The sequence below is a fragment of the Megalops cyprinoides genome, chromosome 5 (genome assembly GCF_013368585.1).
Source record: "Megalops cyprinoides isolate fMegCyp1 chromosome 5, fMegCyp1.pri, whole genome shotgun sequence".
Classification (NCBI taxonomy): Eukaryota; Metazoa; Chordata; class Actinopteri; order Elopiformes; family Megalopidae; genus Megalops; species Megalops cyprinoides.
In genome coordinates, this window is record NC_050587.1 from 22120116 (window position 1) to 22142658 (window position 22543).

The 22543-nt window shown below is 45.8% G+C and overlaps 2 protein-coding genes across 2 annotated transcripts; both read right to left on the bottom strand.

Moving 5' to 3' along the window:
- Window positions 1–297: 297 nt before the first annotated feature.
- LOC118778011 (glycine-rich cell wall structural protein 1.8-like) lies at window positions 298–4681 on the bottom strand. The gene is made up of 2 exons (XM_036529311.1): window positions 4506–4681; window positions 298–2034 (listed from the first exon to the last, which is right to left on the bottom strand). Exon 2 carries the CDS (start codon window positions 2025–2027, stop codon window positions 327–329), a length of 1701 nt encoding a protein of 566 aa, XP_036385204.1. The 5' UTR covers window positions 2028–2034; window positions 4506–4681; the 3' UTR covers window positions 298–326.
- A 764-nt stretch (window positions 4682–5445) lies between these two features.
- si:dkey-81j8.6 (serine/threonine-protein kinase 10) lies at window positions 5446–20518 on the bottom strand. The gene is made up of 17 exons (XM_036528785.1): window positions 20183–20518; window positions 18455–18619; window positions 17315–17363; window positions 16419–16568; window positions 15898–15970; window positions 14849–15043; window positions 14517–14691; window positions 11351–13552; window positions 11129–11259; window positions 10307–10430; window positions 8984–9163; window positions 8273–8402; window positions 7753–7877; window positions 6895–7080; window positions 6608–6733; window positions 6139–6252; window positions 5446–5621 (listed from the first exon to the last, which is right to left on the bottom strand). Exons 1-17 carry the CDS (start codon window positions 20330–20332, stop codon window positions 5496–5498), a joined length of 4401 nt encoding a protein of 1466 aa, XP_036384678.1. The 5' UTR covers window positions 20333–20518; the 3' UTR covers window positions 5446–5495.
- Between the last annotated feature and the right edge of the window lie 2025 nt (window positions 20519–22543).

Genomic DNA, 22543 nt, shown 5'->3' on the forward strand with positions numbered 1-22543 from the left:
TGTGCGTGTGTGTGCGCACTTGTGGGCATGCGTGTGTGTGCGTGCGTGTATGTGTGTGTGTGAGTGTGTGCACGTGTGCGCATGTGTGTGAGTGTGTGCGTATGTGTGCGTGTGTGTGTGCACATGTGGGCATGCGTGTGTGTGCGAGTGTGTGTGTGAGTGTGTGCACGTGTGTGCGTGTGCGCGTGTGTGTGTGTGTGTGCGTGTGCGTGCGTGTGTGTGTGCGTGTGCGTGCGTGTGTGTGTGCACGTGTGGGCATGCGTGTGTGTGTGAGTGTGTGCACGTGTGCGCGCGTGTGTGTGTGTGCGCGTGCTTGCGTGTGTGCCTCACTGCAGCAGCACAGTGCTGCTCAGGAGCATGAGGGCCGTGGTGAGCAGCAGTACCACTCCCTGGCGCGGGGGGTGCTGCTGCACTCCTTTCCCTCTCGCCCCGCCCGTACGCTTTTCCAGGTAAGGCTCTGAGTAGACCACATAGCGCTCCACGCAGCGGCGTGCTTTCATCTGCTCAATCAGCTCTGGGTAGCCAATCTCAGCGATGCTCACAGTGTCGTCATCCTCCTCCTCCTTCACCCCCAAAGTGGGGGGAGACGGCTCGGAACCGGAATCCCTCTGGGCAGGCGTCAGAGGCGTCTCTGTGTTGGCGAGGGTCTTCCCCTGTTCGACCTCTGAGGACGTGCTGTTGCTGTCGGCACTGCTGTTTCCCAGCAAGGGGGTCACAGGATTGCTTTCGCCGCCGCCAAGGCTTGGCTCGTCTCTCTGTATGTTCAGGTTGCTGCCGTCCTGGCCCTGAAGCAGGTCAGTCCTCTTCATGCACTTGTCCATGAAGCTCTCGTACGACTCAGCTGGCTTCTTGTAGCGGTAGTCGCGGCCATAGTCGTTGTCATCCGTGGATCGCGAGCCATAACGACGATTCATGTAGTGGTTGTAGTAGTACTCTTCTTGTGGGTTGTTGAAGGTAAAGTGGGGGCGCGGGAAGCGGCCCAATCCATATCCCAATGCCATGCCAGCCACTGCCCCTGCACCCACTGCCAGTGCTGCCTTCTTCCCAAAGCCCTTGGATTTCACATTCGGCTTGTAGCCCATGCTGTTCACTGATCGTGAGAAAGGGGAGCTCCCCCTCCCATACCCTGCTCCACCAAAGCCATAGCCTCCCCCATAGGCAGGACTCATGATTTTATTGTTGGGGTTCCAGTTGGGGTACCCGCCATGTGGGTATGAGTTCATTGTTCCACCTCTCACTGGGTACCCACCTGCAGCTGGATAGCCACCGGCTGCTGGGTATGCACCCCCTCTTCCTGGATAGCTACCTCCAGCAGGGTAACTTCCTCCAGCAGGGTACCCACCTCTACCAGGGTAACTTCCTCCAGCTGGGTAACTTCCTCCAGCAGGATACCCACCTCCAGCTGGGTAACTTCCTCCAGCTGGGTAACTTCCTCCAGCTGGGTAACTTCCTCCAGCAGGGTATCCACCTCTTCCAGGGTAACTTCCTCCAGCAGGGTACCCACCTCCAGCTGGATAACTTCCTCCAGCTGGGTAACTTCCTCCAGCTGGGTAACTTCCTCCAGCAGGGTACCCCCCTCCAGCTGGATAACTTCCTCCAGCTGGGTAACTTCCTCCGGCTGGGTATCCACCCCTACCAGGGTAACTTCCTCCAGCAGGGTACCCCCCTCCAGCTGGGTAACTTCCTCCAGCAGGATACCCACCTCCAGCTGGGTAACTTCCTCCAGCAGGGTACCCCCCTCCAGCAGGGTAACTTCCTCCAGCAGGGTACCCCCCTCCAGCAGGGTAACTTCCTCCGGCGCTGGGCTGTTTCGGATAGCTCCCTGCAGGGTTCTGCGGCTGCCTGGGGTAGCTGCTACCATGCGAGTATGTACCTTGCGAAGGCTTATGTGAAGATCCTGACCCCTTGCTGCTGCTGCTGGAGGAAGTCTTCCTGCCAGAGCTGCTGCCACGCTTGGCCCATCCAGGCTGCCCTGCCAGCAGCATGAGGACCAAAGAGAGCAAGACTGGGATGCACAGCTTCATCATGGCTGCCCTGCACACATAGGGAGAGACTCAATGAGTGAATTACCTCCTCAACAAAAGGCAGGTGTAAGAATACCGCAGGAGCAAAAGCACAGCCATTTTACATTCACATTTTACATTTACACAGCCATTCTTCTCCAGAGAGACTTACAACACACAGGTACAAAAGGACATCTATTTAAGTCACTACAGTACATACAGAACAAAACAGACCACTGAGCCACTAGTGATATTGTAAAGACTTAGTGCTGCAATAAATAAAAGTGTAATATAACAGCAACAAACAGAATACATTAATAATGGAAATATTTGAGTTAGGACTGGGTATGGGAGCCAAGATGGACCTGGACCTGGACCTGGACCTGACTTGCAGATGTGATTTAGAGTTTTATTCTGAGAGGAGGACACAGCTATGAAGGAATACACGTCTTACATAAAGAACCTAACATCACTTCAATTTACAACTTCTTAACCCTTTCGCGCGTATGGTCACATCGGTGTGATTTGCCGTTTAGCACATATGTTAAAACCGGTGTGATTAGAACACTAGATTGGAAAAATTCTAGCTAATTATAGCTTTGAGGAATCAGCGCAATCAATGGGTAAAAACCACTTTAAAAATATGGTCAAATGTGAGAAAGACGTTAAGACTCCCCATGTCGATATCTAGAGCAGTGAAATAACATTGACTTTCTTCCATCCTAATTAGAAGCAGGGTTCAAAAATGATCTAAGAGATAGTGAAACAATTCCCAATTTCTTTTCTTCTCATTTAAGCGTGAACACGACATGTTTTTTTTTCTTTTATAATGTATATTTATCCGTTTTCTCTGTGTTCGTGGTCGAATGTCACTATTCACCCCTTTTTGAGCAGTTCATGTTGCTCAGAGCCCCACTAGTATTTACTTAAAGTGGAAGAAAAAAGATGTCGTTTTTGACGTGCCATGCTATGTTTGATCTGATGAGAGGCTTACATCATCTATACCGTTAAACACAACTTTATCTGTAGATAAACAATAAGAAATAATAATATGAGATATAAACACAACAACTTAACACCTAAAAACGTAATTTTCAATTGCAGACTTATGTTTTAAATTCCGAATATAAACTAGTCGTACAAAAGTCTATCGACGTAGAATGATGAACTGTTTACAGAAATGCAACGGAACAAAATGTCTTAGGAATAGTTTGGGAGAGTGTGAGTGGGATAATAGTCCAAAAAGGCTTTATCTGGAAAAAAAAATGTAATTTCGCATCAGGAAGCGTTAATAGAACCTAAAACAATAACCTGCACAGAGCACGTTTAATTCTATTGCAACTCACGGCCAATTTTTCCACCTAACTTCGCAACATTAATGGCAGTACCTTTCAGAGAGACGAAAAAGCCGCGCCCTCCTCGCGATGGGAGAAAGTTCGACCATTCTTTGGTCTTCAGCTGAGAATGGGCATATTGCCCATCCCTCCTCTCATCTATATTTAAATCATAGCTCCTGTCACACAGAGGCCACCGTTTTAAAGGTGGGCGAATAATTGATCTGAATTTAACGTAGCATTCTTCCGCACATACCTTGCTCTGTATTGAATTATGATGATTCATTGGCACCATTATCATCAAGTGCAAGTCAAAACAAATAATCAGTTAAACATAATGCACAACAAGCGCTTATGGATATCTGGAGTTACACAGTTCTCAGTTCCATAGATTGCTTGCGCCTACAGCCCACGCACAGCTCGTGCGAATTACTCGGGGGATTTCATGGTAATAACCACGGCAGTGGTATAGCGACTCGTTATCTCATGCCCCAAGCCCGATGACAAACACCTAATATAATCTAATACAGCATCACTCTAAAATGGCGTTTGGTTTCCAGAAAACGTCTCACGGGCAGCCGAAAGACCTTTAAATGATAAAACAAGTAGCTAAGCCACTCACACAGAATCATGTGCTATTTTCCTAGACGATTTTTCCAGCCTGATTGCCTCATTAATAATCAAACAAAATATGTAATATGCTGTTACGGCAACTTATCTCAAATATATATATAAAATATGTATATATTATATATATATATGTATATATATAAATATGTATATATATATATATATATATATATATATATATATATATAATCTTCCTAAGGCTCATGTCCCATTCTAAACGTACCAGCAGCAGTTCAACTACAATAACAATAACAATGACTAGTGACGCCGTCATCTCACACACGCTCAGGAGAAGATGCGTTCAAATAATAAGAAAACGTAATATATCATAATATATACAGGCCCGGCGCTATGGGGGGCCTCAGTGCAACCCCAATTGTCTCCTTATGTACCGATGTCTACATAGTATTTATGACTTTTTGTGGACCCCCGTGGATTGCAATTGTTCCCTCTGTATTTTCTCCTGGCGCCGAGTCTGAATATATAAGATCGATCATTCTAGTAGCAGAACCGTCGGAAGTAGTACAGTGTTTCCTACCTCAGCTCGGGACTATATGTGTGTATCACCGCCCTTCCAGTTCAGTTTTGAATAAAACGTCTCCCTCTCGCGTCCTCTTTGCTTGTGATTACGACATCCAGCGTTGTGAGTTAAAAGAGCGAGCGACACAGGGAGTGGCTTTAGTTTCCATCATTCCCGGCAAAGCTGCTCTTACGCCCACCGTCCACTACTCCCGCCCCATGCAGCCCCAAGCTCGATCGTGTGACTTGCGCTGCATAGCCTTTCAAAGGGAACACCGTGTTACGAGGGCGTCCAGGAAGTTACATTTCTTTCGGAAGCATGCTAAAGAAGTAGCCCCGCATGTTAAACCGTTACATCCTCTGTTAGATTGACCATGCTAAAATAAAATGGTAAATCAGTCATTTTGTTCACATTTGCACCACAAAACAAGACAACAAATGCAAAACATTTCTTTATTTGTGAGGAATCAGTTTAGTTATTAACACCGTGATATAAAAGGCTACCGTCATATTTACAGCTTTGGGTTCTGACAGATATATTTTCTGCTTCTGACAGTGAACTGTAGAGATCATTTGGCATTTTTGTCATGTTAGAGACTGGGATTTCTTACAGTTTATTCCTATCTGTTAACTTTCCCTTGAGTGATGTTTCAGAAGTTCCCTTGCCATAAAGTATTAACATTATGAAACCAGCACTGTAACAATCAGACTACTGACATGCTAAAAAGAAGTTGCGCTTTATTACAGAGAAGCACATACTGTATATTTAGTTTGATAAAGATTTCATATTACTGAGAGACTTGCTGGTCTCTGGAACACACAATGCAGCTAAATACACACATTGAAATCAATATAGAAGACTACTGTGTGTGTGTGTGTGTGTGTGTGTGTGTGTGTGTGTGTGTGTGTGTGTGTGTGTGTGTGTGTGTGTGCGTGTGTGTGCATGATGTATGTGTGTGCATGTGTGTGCGCGTGTGTGTGTGTAATATTTGAGGTACATGGTGCTTCACTAGGAGAAGCTCATGCTGGGGAAGAATCGAGGTCGGCGGCCAGTGATTCTGGATTCAGGTTCACTGCCCCGTCTACGTCCCCCTTCCTTCTCTCTGCGTCTACGTGCCAGGTCTTCCTCTAACACCTACACTCACACACACACACACACACACACACACACACAGGTGCATAAAGAAACAGTTACATAAAGAAACACACAGAAACATTAAGGAATGCACATTTATGTAAAGAGACAATCAGAAACACACAAAACCGATGTGAGAATAGAAACACTGTGAAATACTGATTAGAAATATTGTGTACCATAGTTCATATCTATTCTTAGCATTTATTTTTTCCACTTTCTTAGTTTTTCCCATTTGTTATCTATTCACCCAGGTCATGTCTTGTTTTTTCCCTCCCCTCTCTCTCCATCACTCTTCCACTCCTACCCCTCCTGTCCCCTTATTGGTCTCTTTCCTCATCTGTATCTTGTCCAACCCTCGCTCTTTCCTTCCTTTCCTCCTGTCTCCACTTGTAGCTTCTTTTACACTTCCCTCTTTCCCTTTCATCGCTCCCCTGTTGTCCTCCTCCTCTGTCTCCTCTCTCCTCTCTGTCTCCTGTCACCTTCACTTAATCTCTTTTGCCCCTCCTTCCCTCACCTCTTTCCTGCAGGCCAGTTTGTCTCTCCACTCGTTCAGCTCCAGTGTATGTTCATCTTCCAGCCCTCTGATTTTCTTCTTCTCTCTGTCTACCAGCAGCTGGAGTTTCTCATTCTGACAGGCAGAGCGCACAGGAGTTCAACAGTCTGTGAATTGTGTGCATCGGTAGTTGTACTGTAACACTGCTGGGGTATAGAGGGGCCTGCAACTGTTCTGTAGTGTTTGTAACTGCAGTTTTATCAGATTGTTTGTATAGCTGTTGTACAGTGTGCGTGACTGAAGTTGCATAGCTGTGGTGCATAATTAAGATCAGCAATGTAGCTGTACAGCACATGAGTAGCTACAATTGTGTAGCTGAGCAGTGCATGTAACTGTAATTGTGCCATTGTGCAGAATGTGCAGCTACATTTGCCTGGTAGTGCAGTGTGTTTAAGTGCAGATGTGTGGTTGTGTAGCTGGGGTACAGTACCTGGAGCTGCTGGAGCTCAGCGATGTTGCCGTCACACTTTTCCTGTAGCTGTTTTAGCTGCATCTCTTGACTCTGCTGTAGAGTCTGTCTCTCCTGCTTCTGTCTCGCCTCTTCCTCTGACACAAACTGACAAGGACAGGACACACAAACCAGTTCAGGCCTCCAGAGCACAGATCTCAGATCAGTGAACACTCCTGCTGCAAACTCTTCAGGAAATGACCTCATCAGGGATTATTGATGGAGGCAATGCGCCAGCTCATGCGGCACCTGCAGTGACTAGCACCGACCTGTGTGAGGCGCTGTCTGTGCTCCGGACCGCTCAGCCCCAGAGCCCTGAGGTCCAGCTTGAACTGGGCCAGTCGAGCCTTGGATTCATTACGCTGGGAGCGCTGGAGGCTGGCTCTCTCCTGCGCATGAAACAACCGCTGCTCCTCCATCAGTGACTGGTGGTAACGGGAGGCGCGCTCCTTGTCCTGGGGAGGGGAACAGAGGGTGTCATATGACAGAAAGGATGGGAAGGGGGAATGAACTCTGTATAGAGCCGTAGCAAGAACTCTGTTACCCTGTTGCATACTTTAATTAAGACATAGATAGACATACAGTCTCGTGACATACAGAAATGACACTCATTGCACTGTTTGAAGTTGAAGTTTGCTGTTTGAAGGTGCATCGTATTAGTTGCCCTATACGCTGTAGTTGTTCAAATCTGATAGTACTGTGTCCTCAAACAGACCTTGCTCTCAGCTGAGAACTGTCTCATTGTGGAACTGTACACATCCTGTCCCCGTACTGTCGCTATACTTACTGTATGCACTTTTGTAAGTCGCTTTGAATAAAAGCGTCTGCTAAATAAATAAATGTAAATGTAAAATACAGGTGAGCTCTGATGGAGACAGTGAGAGAAGTGTGGGAGAGCACTTTGCAGGAAGATGCGAGATGCAGAGGATCTCTGTGTAGGACTAGAGAAATATTAAAGCAAGCGACATACATGTTACAGTAAGACAGGTGTGGGCAAGCTCTGTATAGGACAGTGACTAATATGCAGGTGTTCTTAGTGCAACAAAATAGAAAATGCAGGTGCAAGTCTTTACAAAGATGTGGGAGAGTTGTGTAAAACACAGCGAGAGATTAGGACGTGCTCAGACCTTGCTGTGCCTCTTGGTGAGCTGCTGTCTCTGTAGTGAGAACTGCTCCTTCACCTGCTGCTTGAACAGGTGGTACTTCTCCTGTAGGTGGCGCTGTTCCAGCTCCCAGATCACTGACTCCCGGGCTGGGATAGAAGACACACAGTAAATCATCAGCACTCTTGGTCTTGGTGAATTACAGTAAATTATGCATTCCATTTGACTAATTGCATCAGCTAATTCCTTCTTCCTGTTTTGTCTATGGGATTCTGCATTGCACCTCTGCAGTATAGCAGTAGCTTTCTGTGCGCATGTCTGTGAACACATATGGGCAGGACTATGTGAGAGTGTTCGTGTGTGTGTGTGTGTGTGTGTGTGTGTGTGTGCGCGTGTGCATATTGGGCAGGAATGTGTGTGTTTGAGTATGTGTGGGGGGGGGTGTGTGCATGTATTTGTGAGAGAGTGGATGCACACATACTGTATGTGTATATGTGTGCATTTTTACGTGTGGCTGTATATGTGTGCGAGAGAGCAGCTGTACCTCTCTTTAGCTGCTGTGATTTGGCGGTGATCTCCCACTCCATAGAGGCCACTTTCCTCTTGTGCTCCTGGACAGCCCTTTGCAATGTCTCATTTAACTCCTGTTGCTGTTTCTGCAGGAAACGCTGCTCCTGAAACATACACACACAGAGCAAAGTGTGTGTGCCTGCGTGCGTGTGCGTATGTATATGGAAATGCTTCATCACTGATAGAATGACTCATGTTCCTGGTAACAAGTACATTTTTTTCCATTCACAGATACTTTGCAAACCAGAAGTTTCACAATTTCACACTTTGGCTCCTGATTGGATTTCCTGCCTCTTGGTAAGGCACTTCAGGCATATTACAGCACTGACTTACCTGCTGCTTGTTTAGTAGCGTTGACTAAGTTTTATTGTAGCGCTTTATAGGCTATTTCAGACACTGGTTACTGCCTTGCTGTGTGACACATTGTGACTTTTGAATTATGGTGTGATGTTCCCTGCGTTTACTCTTGCTCACATTTTTATTACATTATACCATTAGTTTATGCGCCTTACTTACCTTGTTTTCTAAGCGGCTCTGGATAAGAGCATCTGATAAATGATTACATGTGAAAATATACTGGGCCTGGGGCGGAGTGATTCATCTCCCTCGAGTTAGTCCTTCTCCCCACCCACTTGCAGATTGTCTCCTTCGGCTCACCTTAAACCCCACCCCCTTAGAAGCTTACCTCCCTGGGGTCAGCCTTCAGCGCCGCCCCTTTGCGGCTCAGCTCCCGCTCCTGTTGGGCCTTCAGCCTGTGAGCCTCCTCCCTCAGCCGGATGGTGTGCTCCGCCTCCATGCGCTCGCTCTGCTGGCGGTACTGACGCTCCACACGCTCCAGCTCCCCGTCATAGTACTGCTTCTTCCCCTGAGAGAGATGCGCATGGTCAGCGGGAGGGACAGTCTCCCCTGAGACAGAGAGGGACGATCAATGTGGCGGAGGGGGGCAGCCTCCCCCTGAGAGAGGGGGGGGATGGTCAACGGGTGAAAGAGTCTCGTCTGAGACAGACAACAATAGTCTGGAAACAGCAGAGGAGGGAGGGGGTGTTAGACTCAGGTGTTTCTTCTCCTAACGGAGGGGAGTGGGGAGAAAAGTAGGAAGATGGCTGGACAGTCTCAGCGACGTTTGTGAGAGGTGTCTAGAAACAAGGCGGTGGAGACAGCATTTGACCCTGCACACTACATAACAGCAGGGTGACAGAGCAGAGAACGTAAGTGGAAAACTCTTTAATGGTCTCACACTTGCGCAAAGAAGTATTTTTTCCCTCATGGAACTATTAATACATTAATTAATACAATAGCTTCCCAAAGATTGTAATGGAAGCAGAAATGCTAAGAGGGTTAACAACCAGGCTTGACACAGTGCTAGATAACATCTGGAGCCTAGGTTGGCTGAATGGCCCTCTTATGGTCTGACCCTCGCAGGCACAGATTCCAGTGTCCACCAGTAAAGACTTTGAGAGCTTTGTGTAGCTTTGTGCCAACCTACAAAAGGCTGGTTACTCCATAACTCTGAGCACTGGGTGAATCGGAACAGTGTGTGCTGTTTTTAATCTTGAATGTTAAATATGATGATGAACTTCAGTTGTTGAAAAAAACATTTGTTGCCCTTTTTAATGAACATTTTAAGGAAAGTTATTTTGACATGAGACATTTTCTGTCTTGTCCTTTGCATTTTCCTTACTCAAAATAACCCATTCCATGATTTGGGGATTAAGTGCATTGCACATGAATCCTGCAATGAGCTTCAGACCATATTCATTTTCAGTGACTCTGCTTTTTAATGATGCAATAAGACCTGCACACCCTCTCAATGCTTTTCTCACCTTTGTGTTACTTAGTATAGTCCCCTGCACTGTTTCATGAAACTCTTTATGGATGACCTGCTCAAATACAAACAAAAAGAAAATCCAAGTCCAAACCCCTTCTAAAGGATCCCGGGTGTTCTGAAGGGACACTGTGTCTGGCAAACAGGGCTTGTTAGTGATGTTTCAGGCTGCAGTTTACTCACGGTCATCTCCTGCTCAATGTGCCTGAACATCTGCTCCCGCTGCTGCTGCAGTCGCTGTTCCAGCTGCGCATACTCCCTCTGCTCCTCCCTCTGCAGCAGTTTGAGCGCGTGCAGCTCCTGTCGCCTGTGCAGACACATGTGCATGCATGCACCCACGGAGACAGACACAATCTCATTTTACTCTGCCAAAACAACAATTATATATACACACACACATATATATATATACACGCTATATGGACAAAAGTATTTGGCCACACCTGTTTTTCAGGGTTTGGGCTAGGCCCCTTATCTCCAGTGAAGGGCAATCTTAATGCTTCAGCATACCAAGACATTTTGGACAATGCTATGCTTCCAACTTTGTGGCAACAGTTTGGGGAAGGCCCTTTTCCGTTCCAACATGACTGTGCCCCAGTGCACAAAGCAAGGACTATGAAGACATGGTTTGATGAGTTCGGTGTGGAAGAACTTGACTGGCCCACACAGAGCCCTGACCTCAACCCCATCGAGCACCTTTGGGATGAACTGGAACGGAGATTGCGAGCCAGGCCTTCTCGTCCAACACCAGTGCCTGACCTCATAAATGCTCTAGTCTACAGAATGAATGGGCACAAATTCCCACAGAAACACTCCAAAATCTTGTGGAAAGGCTTCCAAGAAGAGCGGAAGCTGTTATAGCTGCAAAAGGGGGACCAGCTCCATATTAAAGTATATGTATTTGAATACAATGTCATTACAATGTAATGGTCAGGCGTCCATATAGTGTATATATATATATATGCACTGTGTTCACAATGTTCGTTTCCAGGGGGAGTGGTTTACCTGACAGACCGCATCTGCTGTTCCTTTCTGTCACCATCGCTGATGACTTTTGAGGTGGTGACGCTCATCTCTCGGCCATCCACCATAAATTTCCTTGTTTTTTTAACTGTTTTTCTGTTGTGGGTCAACTCCTGAGTGAGGAGAAGTCAGGGAAGGGGCTATTAGGCCTGGACAGGTTTAGAGCCTTAGAGGTTTAGAGTTTGTAAAGAGGCAGTTACTCACCCCTTCAGGTCCTGAGCTCAGTGGATTCTCCCTGTCAATTTTGTGTTCATTCCTGGAGAATCCGGATTCATCCTCCACCACCTGGCTTCCATTAGATACTGAGTAAGTCCCGTCTGGGACTTCCTGATCTGTCCTACCTGATGGAGCAGCACTGCCATTCACAAAATTAGTCTCATTCTCAGCTCCCCCTCCTTTCCCCTCCTCCTGTTTTCCTGTGAACACTTCCTTGGCAAAGTTCACCTTCTTTGTGGATTTCTTGGCTCTGATGCTTCCTTTCTCCTGTTTCTTTCTGCTCTTCATTTTAGCCTCTTCTTCCTCCTTCTCTCTGGCTTTAGCATCTTTCCTCCCTACTTCAACAAGCCCTGCCTCCACATTCTTCAGGTTTTCTCCTCCAACCTTCCCACACTCTCCTGACTTTCTGTCTATACTCTCATTCCCCTCCTCCTCCTCCTCTTTTTCCTTCTTTCTTATTGATCCTTCCTCCTCTGTTATTTCATCCTCTCTAGCATCTGTGTCTTGTCTCCCTGTTTCCAGCTCCTGTTCTGTTTTCTCTCTGTTCACATGTTCACATTCCTCTAACTCTTTTCCCTCTTTTCCCTCAACTTCCTTCTCTAACACTAACACATCTTCCTGCCTTCCCTCTCTCTCTTTGTATCCCTCATCCTCTCCTTGGTTGTCTGGAAGTCCTGTCTCCAGATTCTTTTCAGACACTGTGTCCTCCCTCTGTTCTGGCTGTGTTTCCTTTACAGCTTTGCTCACCTGTTCCCCTCCCTCCTCCTCTGAATGTGAGACTATTTTGTTTATGTCCTCTGCATTAGCATTTTTTCCCTCCTCTCCCTCAAAACTTCCACTGTTCTCCTTCTCTGTCTCGCCACTTGACACTTCTCCAGTCTCTTTAAGCCCTCCCTCAGCCTTTTCCTCTTCTCCCTCCACATCTCTTTTCTCTTTTTCCTCCCTCCTATCTTCTTTCACCTCCCCTCCATCTGCCTCCCCTTGTTCTCTTTCTCCCTCTTCACTCTTTTCCTGTTCTCCCTCCCCATTCTTCTCAGCAGGAGCACAATCATCCTCCTCCTTTTCCTCCTGTGGTCTGTCTCTCCTCTCTGTTACCACCTTCTCCTCTGTCCCATGACTTTCCTCGTGTTTCAGAGTGTCCTCACTGGCCTCTGCTGCAGCTGGATGTCTAACACCTTGGCTTTCAACGGACAAATCCAGGCAGTCCATTACTGAGTGCTCTGGTTCTGCCTTGCCCTTTGTGCAAGTCCAAGGCATTTCCAGACACAGAGCTGGGATCAGGGCACTTTGCAGCTGCAGTGAGAGGAGACAGGCCTCCATGATCCTGAATGGAGGGGCAGCCATAGCCACCGGCGCTGTCTGGCATTTCTGTCCACTCTCCAGGGAACCCTGACTCTCTAGGACCTCCTTGGTGACACCATTGCCTGAAACAGTCACAGTTCTGGAACTCTCATTTAAAACAGGGCCACTGTCAGACAAGACACAGGGGACCTCGGACTCTGTTTGTGTTTCAGGAGGGTCTGAACCGGTTTTGGGAGACTCTGGTGTTTGCTCCTCAGCCAAATCAACCTTCGGCTCAGTCAGGTGTGTTGTTGAGTCTCCCTCTGTTTCCTCTGGGTGGGCTGTTTCTGTTTCTTGTTTGAGGCTGAGAGCCCTAAAGAAAGTGGTCGACTCTTTTTCATCGGCAGGGGTACAGGTCTTGTTCTGACCCTCCTGACCAGTCTCCTCTGTTCTCTCCTCCTGGTCTCTGCTCTTCTTCTCTGCTGAGGTCACACCCAGACCTCCATCAGCACTCCCACCTGGGCCATTCTGCTGGCTCTGATCAGGATTTGCTGCTGGTATCGGACTATCCCCCCAAAAACCTGACTTGCAGCGTCTCGAGTTGCCAGTGAACAAGGAGAGGAGGGTCCCGGGCACAGACAGACGCCGTGCCCTTTTCTGGGCCTTCTCAGTGGCATGCGATGCCCTCCTGGTCACTACCACGCTGGTGTCTGCAGCTGAGGGGGTGGGAGCTTTGGAAACACTTTTGGAGTGATCTACACCATCCTCCACAGTCCTTGGACGCTCCGGAGGACTTTCTGGCTCAAGTGTTGGGTCCCTGACTGCTGCCTCATCTGCATGCACAAGGTCCACCTTTTCAGTCTCCATAGCCATTTCCTCAGCCAGGGCATGCTGCAGGTCTGGCAAGGACTGAGGGAAAGACAGAGCGAGAACATGTTACCGTCAGCTTGTGTAAAATGAGGACAGGATGGTATGGTCGATAAAGGAGTAGTTCCTAAAAATGAGGTTCCTAAAAATCCCTCAAGTGTATGGTGAAACACAAGTTGGCGTACACAAAGTTCTGATCTAAGTGGTTTTGTTGTGCGAGTGATTTCACCAAGGATTCATCTGAGGAAGAGTGTGTGTAAGTCACAATAATTCACCAGCTTGTTCTTATCCACGTGAGAAAGGCATCTTTGGATATTACAACAGTGTGTGTGCTACAACTTCATTATCAGTGCTCAGCATCTACACACTTATTGATATAGGTATATCTTTTATTGGACTTTCAAATTATGGAAACTATACCAGCCAAACAACTAATGCTGGGGTGAAGGATATTCACCTTTTCACTTCCAAATACTTTGAATTCAGTACAGTAGTGAGGCAGTAGTGATGCAGCACTACTGTGTTTCACCTTCCTTAATATGCACATTGAAGGATTTGCATTGGCTATTCAAAGGGGAGTGGTGCATGTCAATGTCACAACCTCAAACTCAGCCTGAAGAAACTGGATCCCATGGTTTCCATTGGCCTTCCATGTCTTTTGTAAGCAAGGACCCAATCATGACTGTATACCTGCTTCATCTGAAGAAGCAGTGTGCTGCAGTGGTAAGGAGCAGGTCTTAAGTGAGTTATGGACCAGACTGGCAATTCCACCAATGAGCTGCATTCACCTTTTTCTGCTTGCCTCACCAGCAGCCTACGCAGGGTGTGTCTCTTTTCCGCTGATCTTTGCCATTTCCCTGAGATAGGGTTATAACATTTTGCAGTCTGTGATCAAGACTACTTTGCTAGTGGTTCAGACCACTAGCCAGCTGGGGAGATAGTCAGACACTATCTGACTGTCCTGGAGTAACAGGTCCTGCTCTTTCACGACACTGCGCCAGTTTACCTCTGCCTCTATCTCCTCAGTGACCTCAGCCTTGGCCTCAGCAATGAGCTCCTTGAGAGCCCTCCCATCTCGTCCCGCGCAGGAGAAGGGGTGCGCGAGGAGCTGCTGCGCACTCCAGCGTGTTTCGGGGTTCTTCTGCAAAGCCCTCCGCAGGAAGTCCTGGAAGTGGGACGACCTGCAATACATATCAGTACACATCACATCATGCGTCTCCATTTATAGTTTCGCAGATACTCTCATACAAAGTGCATCTTAGGTCAAATGATAACTGAAAGTTAAAGCTCTTGCTCTTTTAATATGGCATCCTATTCTACAGTGCGGGGGGCACTGACCATTGGCGGGGGTTGGTGAGGGTGGGGGGAGCAGACTTGGTGATCTTCAGCAGGACCCTCATGGGGTTGAGGGAGTGGTGGGGGGGTTCCATCTCGGCCGCCTCAATCAGCGTGATTCCCAGGGACCAGATGTCTGCCTTGAAGCTGTAAGGGTTGTCCTTGGAGGTCTCGCACTGGATCACCTCAGGAGCCATCCTGAAATAGACAGACAGACACACGCGCACACACACAAACAAAGGACACACACATGCATGCACACATACACACCCATAAACAGCAGCAAAAAGAGCAGAAGTGTAAGAAGGAATATTGTTTTTCAATAATTTATTAAATCATACTGTGTTTGGTTGACAGAATGGATATCATGGAGAGCAGGAGTGAGACACAGAGAGAGGGCAATGATCACACTCCACAGTTATAGAATGAGCCCCTTCTCTTTTTCTGTACATGATGTTACTGCGTTGACTCTACAGTTACAGAATAATCCCTTTCTCTCTTTCTAGCTTGAACATTTGGCTTTTCGTGCCAATGGATAGTATGGTTCTTCTAAGAGCCGTTCTGTCTGAGGAAATAATCAGCCTTCCTGGCAGTGTGTTCCCCAGAGTCTCCCCCCTCCGCTCCATTGTGGAATACACTGCTCTCTTTATCCCCACAGCATTGCTCTGGTAATGAGTCTGCCTTCATTGATTTCCATTTTCTCTCTTATGACCACATTTTTGAGCTATCTCCTCTCCTAAAAGTGATTTTGCAATTGAATCAGAAGTGCTGGTGCTCATTCTAATGAGAATGAATGTGAACCTATGAGGAACAAACATTTTGTATGAGGGTGAGCGGTCTGGTGCTAGGAAGAAAGAGGCTTTTGAGGATGGCACAATCGAATGGTTATGTTTCAAGAGATTCCATTCCGTTTCAATGATCTTTAAAAAGACATGCCAACATGGACCATAAACATAGCATTTATTACTGCAGTGGTCAACAGCCTAGTTTCCATTTCTCATTGTTGGCCATTAAGATCAGCTGTTATTGGGCGTCAGAACAGTGGCACTTACCAGTAAGGTGTACCAATGAAAGTGGCCCGTTTCTGCAGGGTACTGGCGTTTTTGGCAGACACTCCAAAATCCGCTGAGAGAGAGAGAGAGAAAGAGAGAGAGAGAGAGAGAGAGAGAGAGAGAGAGAGAGCGAGCATTGGTTAAACAGAAAAGGAGAGGGGGTGATGGACACACAGTGAGGCATGGTACGTAACAGCATGAAAGAGAGAGATGATTTAGGTATTGTTTATGTCATTTAACATGACAATGAAAATATAATGGGTCATGCCAATTAATATGTTGAACTGAACTGAACTGAACTGAACTGAGAGATACAAGCAGGATGAAGACAAGTGTGGAGTTTGTGAGATGTGTAGAAAAAGAAGCAATGAGACATTTTTGAAAAGATAAAGAATATGAGCCTTATTATGAAAGGCAGTCTGTGTGCTCTTGCACTTGTACACGGTGCAGAGAACGGCCTCCTACATGCTTGCTTTCACACATTTTTGCTTCCTGGTGACTCATGGGCAGTGCATGCTTACCCAGTTTGACATGTCCCTCCAGGGTGAGCAGTATGTTGCCGGCCTTCAGGTCTCTGTGGATGATGTGGTGTTGGTGCAGGTACAACAGGGCCTGCAGTGTCTGGCAGCAAACCTCACTGATCTGCTGCTCTGACAGACCATGCTCCAGCTCTGCAGAGTACACATACACCCGCGTGCATGCAAACCACAAACACACACACACAGACAGCGTCATACAAGTACATACACAGAAACATACACCACAAGCACACATACATACAAAAACTGTGAGATATACGTTTATATTCAGAAACACATACAATGAGGTATATGTGCATACATAGTAAAACACACACACATAAACACAATGAGACATGCACAATAAGACACAATTTTCTGTTGGGCAGAACAGTAATTGGTCAGTTGTGTTCTTTAATCTTTCAGTCTGTTTGTCATTCTTCCTGTTGTCAGCCATTTTCAGTTTTTTGGTTCATACGTGGGGCGGCTGCCAAGCTGCCCTGTGAAATAAAAACTGTGATATCTGGCCAGTGCATCAGTGTGGACTCCATTGCCAGTAAGTATGCCTGTCAAGTAATATATGCAGTAGTTTGGAAACAACAAAAAACAATCATCAATTTCCAGCATGACAAACCCCAATCAATCCTGAGCTGTGGAAAAACAATGGTAAAACCTGATTTCCTCACTACAGGAACACCCCAGGCAGAGAAGGAGTGTGTCTGCCATCTCTCAACAGAGTCCACCCATGGCTTTGTCTCACAAGATGGCAGAAAACCTCCCAGATTTGCCTGATCATGCTGCACCCCACAGCTTCCCCACTGGGGAGGTGGGTTGAGAAAAGAAGGGGGTTGGCGTAACATGACATGCCACATGTGTGTGTGCGTCGTCGCCCCACTCACCCAGCATGATGTCATCAAGGGCACCGCCCGGACAGAACTCGATCAGGATCTGCAGGGGACAGAGAATCTTGCAACAATCTCTATTGAAGATAATGTGCAACAGCCCAGCAGCTTGTTTCACTGTGAACTTGTGAAGATGTGGTAGCTCTTAACAGGAAAGTACCACTATAGTTTGAGTGACACAGGGTAAAAATTCCTCTGAAGCCTGGCTATGGTGAAACATACAACAATATTCAGTATCAATCTAGTAGACTGCAGTTATGTTGCAGTCAAGGATAATCATTTGGCACCAAGTTTTACATGTTGTAGTTTCTTTAATTCTGTTTTATAACCCATTTACTGGAATGCTAGCTGTCATGTAAATAAAGGTACTGTATGTATAAACCCATGTTACAGTGATTAGTTATGAGGTTGGCTTTTCTCCATGCAGTCAATATGAACACACCCACAGACTTTGGTTCAGCACACTCAATGGAACCATTGTGGGAGTCATGTGGTATAGAGGTTAAGGGAGCCAGACACATTAACGAACCTCTACTGCTTCAGTAAATATACAGATATTTAAAATGACATGGTGGAAAATGCTAAATCTGCAAGTCATTGTGGATATGGGTATCTGCTGAGCATGAAATTAACATACTATTTCTGAAAGGAGGGCTGAGAAAATGCAAAGCATAACTGGTGATTCAAGAGATGGAGGATGCACAGCCAATTTTAACAAGCCATAGCACAGACATCATCCCATTAACTATGATTAAATTGTTCCTGCTTGCACCCTTACTGTGCATCATGGGTATCTCTTTATGACATGTCTTTATATGCCTGCTGAGCCTAAGTAAAGCACTCTGCACCAAATGCATTCACGAGGCACACCATATCAAATAAAACTCGCTTAATTGACTTGGAAAAAAAGAATGAGGACAGTCTGTCCAATTACATTTATTTCAAATGAAAAAAAAAAAACATCTAGGTGCAATCTGTGCCATTGTCAAGGTGCACTGCAAATATAACTAGCAAACAGGGTTTTCAGGAGGAACACTGATTGACCATTGAATACTCGAACTGTAAGAGTGGCTGAGTGGAATCAAGGTACCATCTGTCACTGAATGCAAAAAGAGGCTGTTCAATGCTGTGCCTTACCCACAGCCATCCTTCAAAGAAGATAGCATCCAACAGGGCCACGACATTGCTGTGGCGACAGGCTGCCAGAATGTCGATCTCGGTGATGTAATCTTCCAGCTGTTCCTCACCTCGCACCTCTATGACCTTAGCCGCAGCAAGGGCCCCAGTCGTCCGACTGCGTGCCTGAACACAAATACAAATAGGTTAGGGTCCTCAGTGGGAATCAGTCTGATCTAAACAGGGCTCAAGACAGATTCTGGGTTGACATGGAATGGTAACCAGATCACCTCAGAAATCATGCTCTCTGAACTGCTTTGCTACATTTTGTTTTCCAGCAGGTCCTACAGTGTAGTCCGATAGACGGTGATGGTGTGGTTCAGTGTATGTTTGTAAAATTACTGGTGGAATCAAGCAGAGGGAGGGATGAGAGAGAAGATGCCACAGTATGTTTCTTTGGCTTTATGGCTGGGCCTGTAAACTCAAACAGAGAATAAGAGCACAAGAAATGTCTTGAACGTACACCTTCACATCAATTGTGTTGTGTTTTATTCCAGGTTACCAAGGTATCAGCAGAACGCCTCTCTGCTGTAAAGTCGATAGTTTGAAGATGAGCGGAACAGTACAGACGGGTGGAAAGACGTACAAACAACACATGAAAAAATAAGGCAAAAGGTAGATGAGACAGTGGGTTAGAATGGCAAGCAGGAAGTAATCTTTCTGCATGCATAGTTTGACAGGAAGTCACCAAAACCGCACTGTGGCCTGAAAGCTGTGCTATATGCCATCACCTAGGCAACACAATCATTTTTGTCTGAAAATTTGTCTCAGTTTTCAGTTGCTGCTACAATAGGATATGCCTCTGTCTAGAGATTTCAACCAGAAAACATCAACTGCTAGCTAGAGGTTAGCATTTATTTCTACGCCGCAGCTGCAATTGATCCATTATGATTAACAACACACAGGCACAGTCAGAAAATCACCACATGTTAACCTACACATTTTGACACATAGGGCCCATGTTACATAGTGGAAGACATGACGGACCTGGGCTCCTCCCTCCTCCTCATATCTATTACAAATTACACTCTCCACTGGACATCTCAAACATCTTCTGCTACAGATCTCACAGACCAAAAATCAGATATGGGGATGTTACAAATGCACTCCCCCTTGTTAGGATCACATTGTTTCAAAATGAGTTGATTCTTATAAGGGTAACATTTTATAGAGTAACATTTAAACCAGCATGTTTGCAATTGGTTTGATAGGTTCATCCCAAAAACTTGGATCAGAACATTCTATAACTGAGACATTATTTTATCGGAGGGTACACTGTGGGTCATAAATCAATTAAAAAAAATTGTATTTTCAAATGTCTGATTTCAAAAATAATTTCAACAACGACTTCCCACCAAGCTATGGAAATTATACCATAGCTTGGTGGAAAGTCGTTGTTGAAATTATTTTTTTATAATATATATAATTTCTGGGCCTGGACAAGTTGTTACAGGTTGTCAAATTTGTATATGTCTCCTAAATGTAAACTTTTGTTCAAACTTTCATCCAGGTAGACACATGTAAGAAGAAATGTTGATTGTTTTCAAGCATAATGACTCTTGTGGTCTAATGAAGCCTTATCTTACTGGCTGTGACCAAAAAGCAATAACACACAATTCAACACCATTGTTGTCACCCACAATTCAAGATGGCGGCTCACCTTCCCCCGCTCCTGCCTCCACCCCTTACCTTGTAGACCTTTCCGAACGCTCCGTCTCCCAGTTCCCCCTGCGTCTCCCAGCTCTCCTGCGGGTCCAGGTCTCTCTTCAGGTTCTCGTACTGCTTCACTCGCTTCTTCTCTGCTCCCAGGCGGAAGATGCGCATCAGCAGGGACGCCATGGCACCCCTCTCTTGCTCGGCCGCCCCCAACCTCTCCAGGCACCGCTATCCAAACCCCGCCCACCCCCAATCCCAAGGTATGGAGGTGGGTCAACTGCTCAGCCCAACCCCCGTCCCTTCTTCCACACCGGCCCCTCCAGGACCGTCGAGTGACTGAGCGAAGAGTCCAGGACCTGCCGCCGTCCAAAAAACTGTCAAAGGTTTTCAGCTTAGCTGTACACCTCTGTGTGGCTCAGGAAGTTTCTGCGATAACCACATCCTTGCAAAAAAAAAAAAAAAAGAGTAGAAACAACACCAATTTTTTTCTTCTTTCGTATGAAGCTGAATCTGGTGTCTCATTTGTCAGGTGGAGGGTAACTTTGTTTTTCAGGTTTTGCTACTGAGTTTCTAAACAAATTTTCATACAAACACATTTATACACAGACTCTTTTTGTACTTCTTCTCTTGACTTTATGTCTCAGTTTTTCTATTTGGTACAGTACCATGTTCTAAGTTGACATAGATGAACAGATAACCATATTTAGAATTTAACAAACTGCATTTGTAACTGAAAACTAGAAAGCTGTGAATGTGTGCATCACTCATTTGATTGTTTGAGACAATCAAACACAATTGTTTGAGGGCAATTATGTTGGATTTCTCTCTGTATCCTGAATAGACTTTAGTGTGTTTTGATGTGGTTGAGTTTTTCTGATGAAGTTGCACTTGTGACCTCACACAGCGGTCCACAGCCATGGCACAATATGGATATTGTGTGTGTGTGTGTGTGTGTGTGTGTGTGTGTCCTCTCCATTGACGTACTTAACTCTCACACAGGAAGCACCAAGATGTCTTCAGCAACCTTTGACTAAACTGAGAGACAGAGGACAAACAGCAGTGAAGACTGAAACAAAACTAAGCATCAGCTTAGTCAAGCAGTCTAACTGGGTAAAGATATCTGCATTCATTGCCAGAAATGTGTTTCAAACATCTAAATTCTTTGAAGTGTATGAGATAGAAAATCCCCAGAGACTCATCCAGTAACACTGCATGTTAAACAGAAACAATCTGAGTATCAGTCAGCTTGAGCCAAACAGGAAAAGGGCAAGGCAACTTAGATTCACAGCAGATTTCTAATGTAATATTTTTTTCTTCACAGTTTCTGCATCGCCATGCTACAGTATTTTCTCTTTTATGACGCGTTGATGTTCCGTCGCTATGTGAGGGCGAATCTCTGCACTATCTCTCTGTTCCGTATCGTATCGTATTGCTTGACTGTAGTAGGCGTACTTTGCTTAACCGTTCTGAAAGCTGTGGATTGCACTTTGCTGACCTTGATATTGTAACTGCTGGTGCGCCAGTGTGGTAAATTGGGCAGAAGACACCTGGGGTATGGATATGATGGATTTTGATAGTTTTGATTGATAAGCTATTCTACATTTTATATATGTTGTCCTATGTGAAAAGCCCTGCCGAAGTCCGGTCAGATTATAAAAGGCACCGTCGTACTTGTCAAATGTGTTTTCCGACCGTACAGTGCATGTGGGGATTAGACAGATTCTGTTGGAGGGAACATGGTGGTAAGAAAATTGATCTGCCGACATATGTTCCCTGAGCTATTTTAAAGTCATAGACAGTGTACTACTGATAGAAATAGCATATGGCTTTTTGAACACAGCTGTTCAGTAAGCTGTTCTCACGACGCTGTGTGGCTAACTGCGCATATACTGTATGATAATGATGAACTGACACCACCACTTGTGAAGGACTTTCCACTAGCCAGCATTACGACAGCCCAAGAAACCGACGCCTGCGAGTACCTTGAAAATTTCGAGTGCATAAAATATTGTCGACTGAGAAATTAATTTCAATCAGAAAATGAGACGGACACAATTGACAAATGACAACTTTGATTTGATTTGATATTTTAATGGCATCAATTTACCCCCAAACTTCCTCTGCAGTATGTATGACCTGACTGCATACAGGAGTTAATCATTCCTGAACCCAGTAATGTGGCGACATATTTCACACACCTCGGCAACGTTCTACTGTGGTAATGTCCAACTTCATTACTTCAAACCATGGATGAACAGAATGTTGACATGGGTTTTTTTAAACATCTAATAATGAGGCTGAACATCGTGATAACATTTCTCAAGAGGGAGAAAGTACGGTATGTATCCGAGCTCCAGCTAGTCATGTCTGAGTACAGTAATGCCAGTCTCAAAA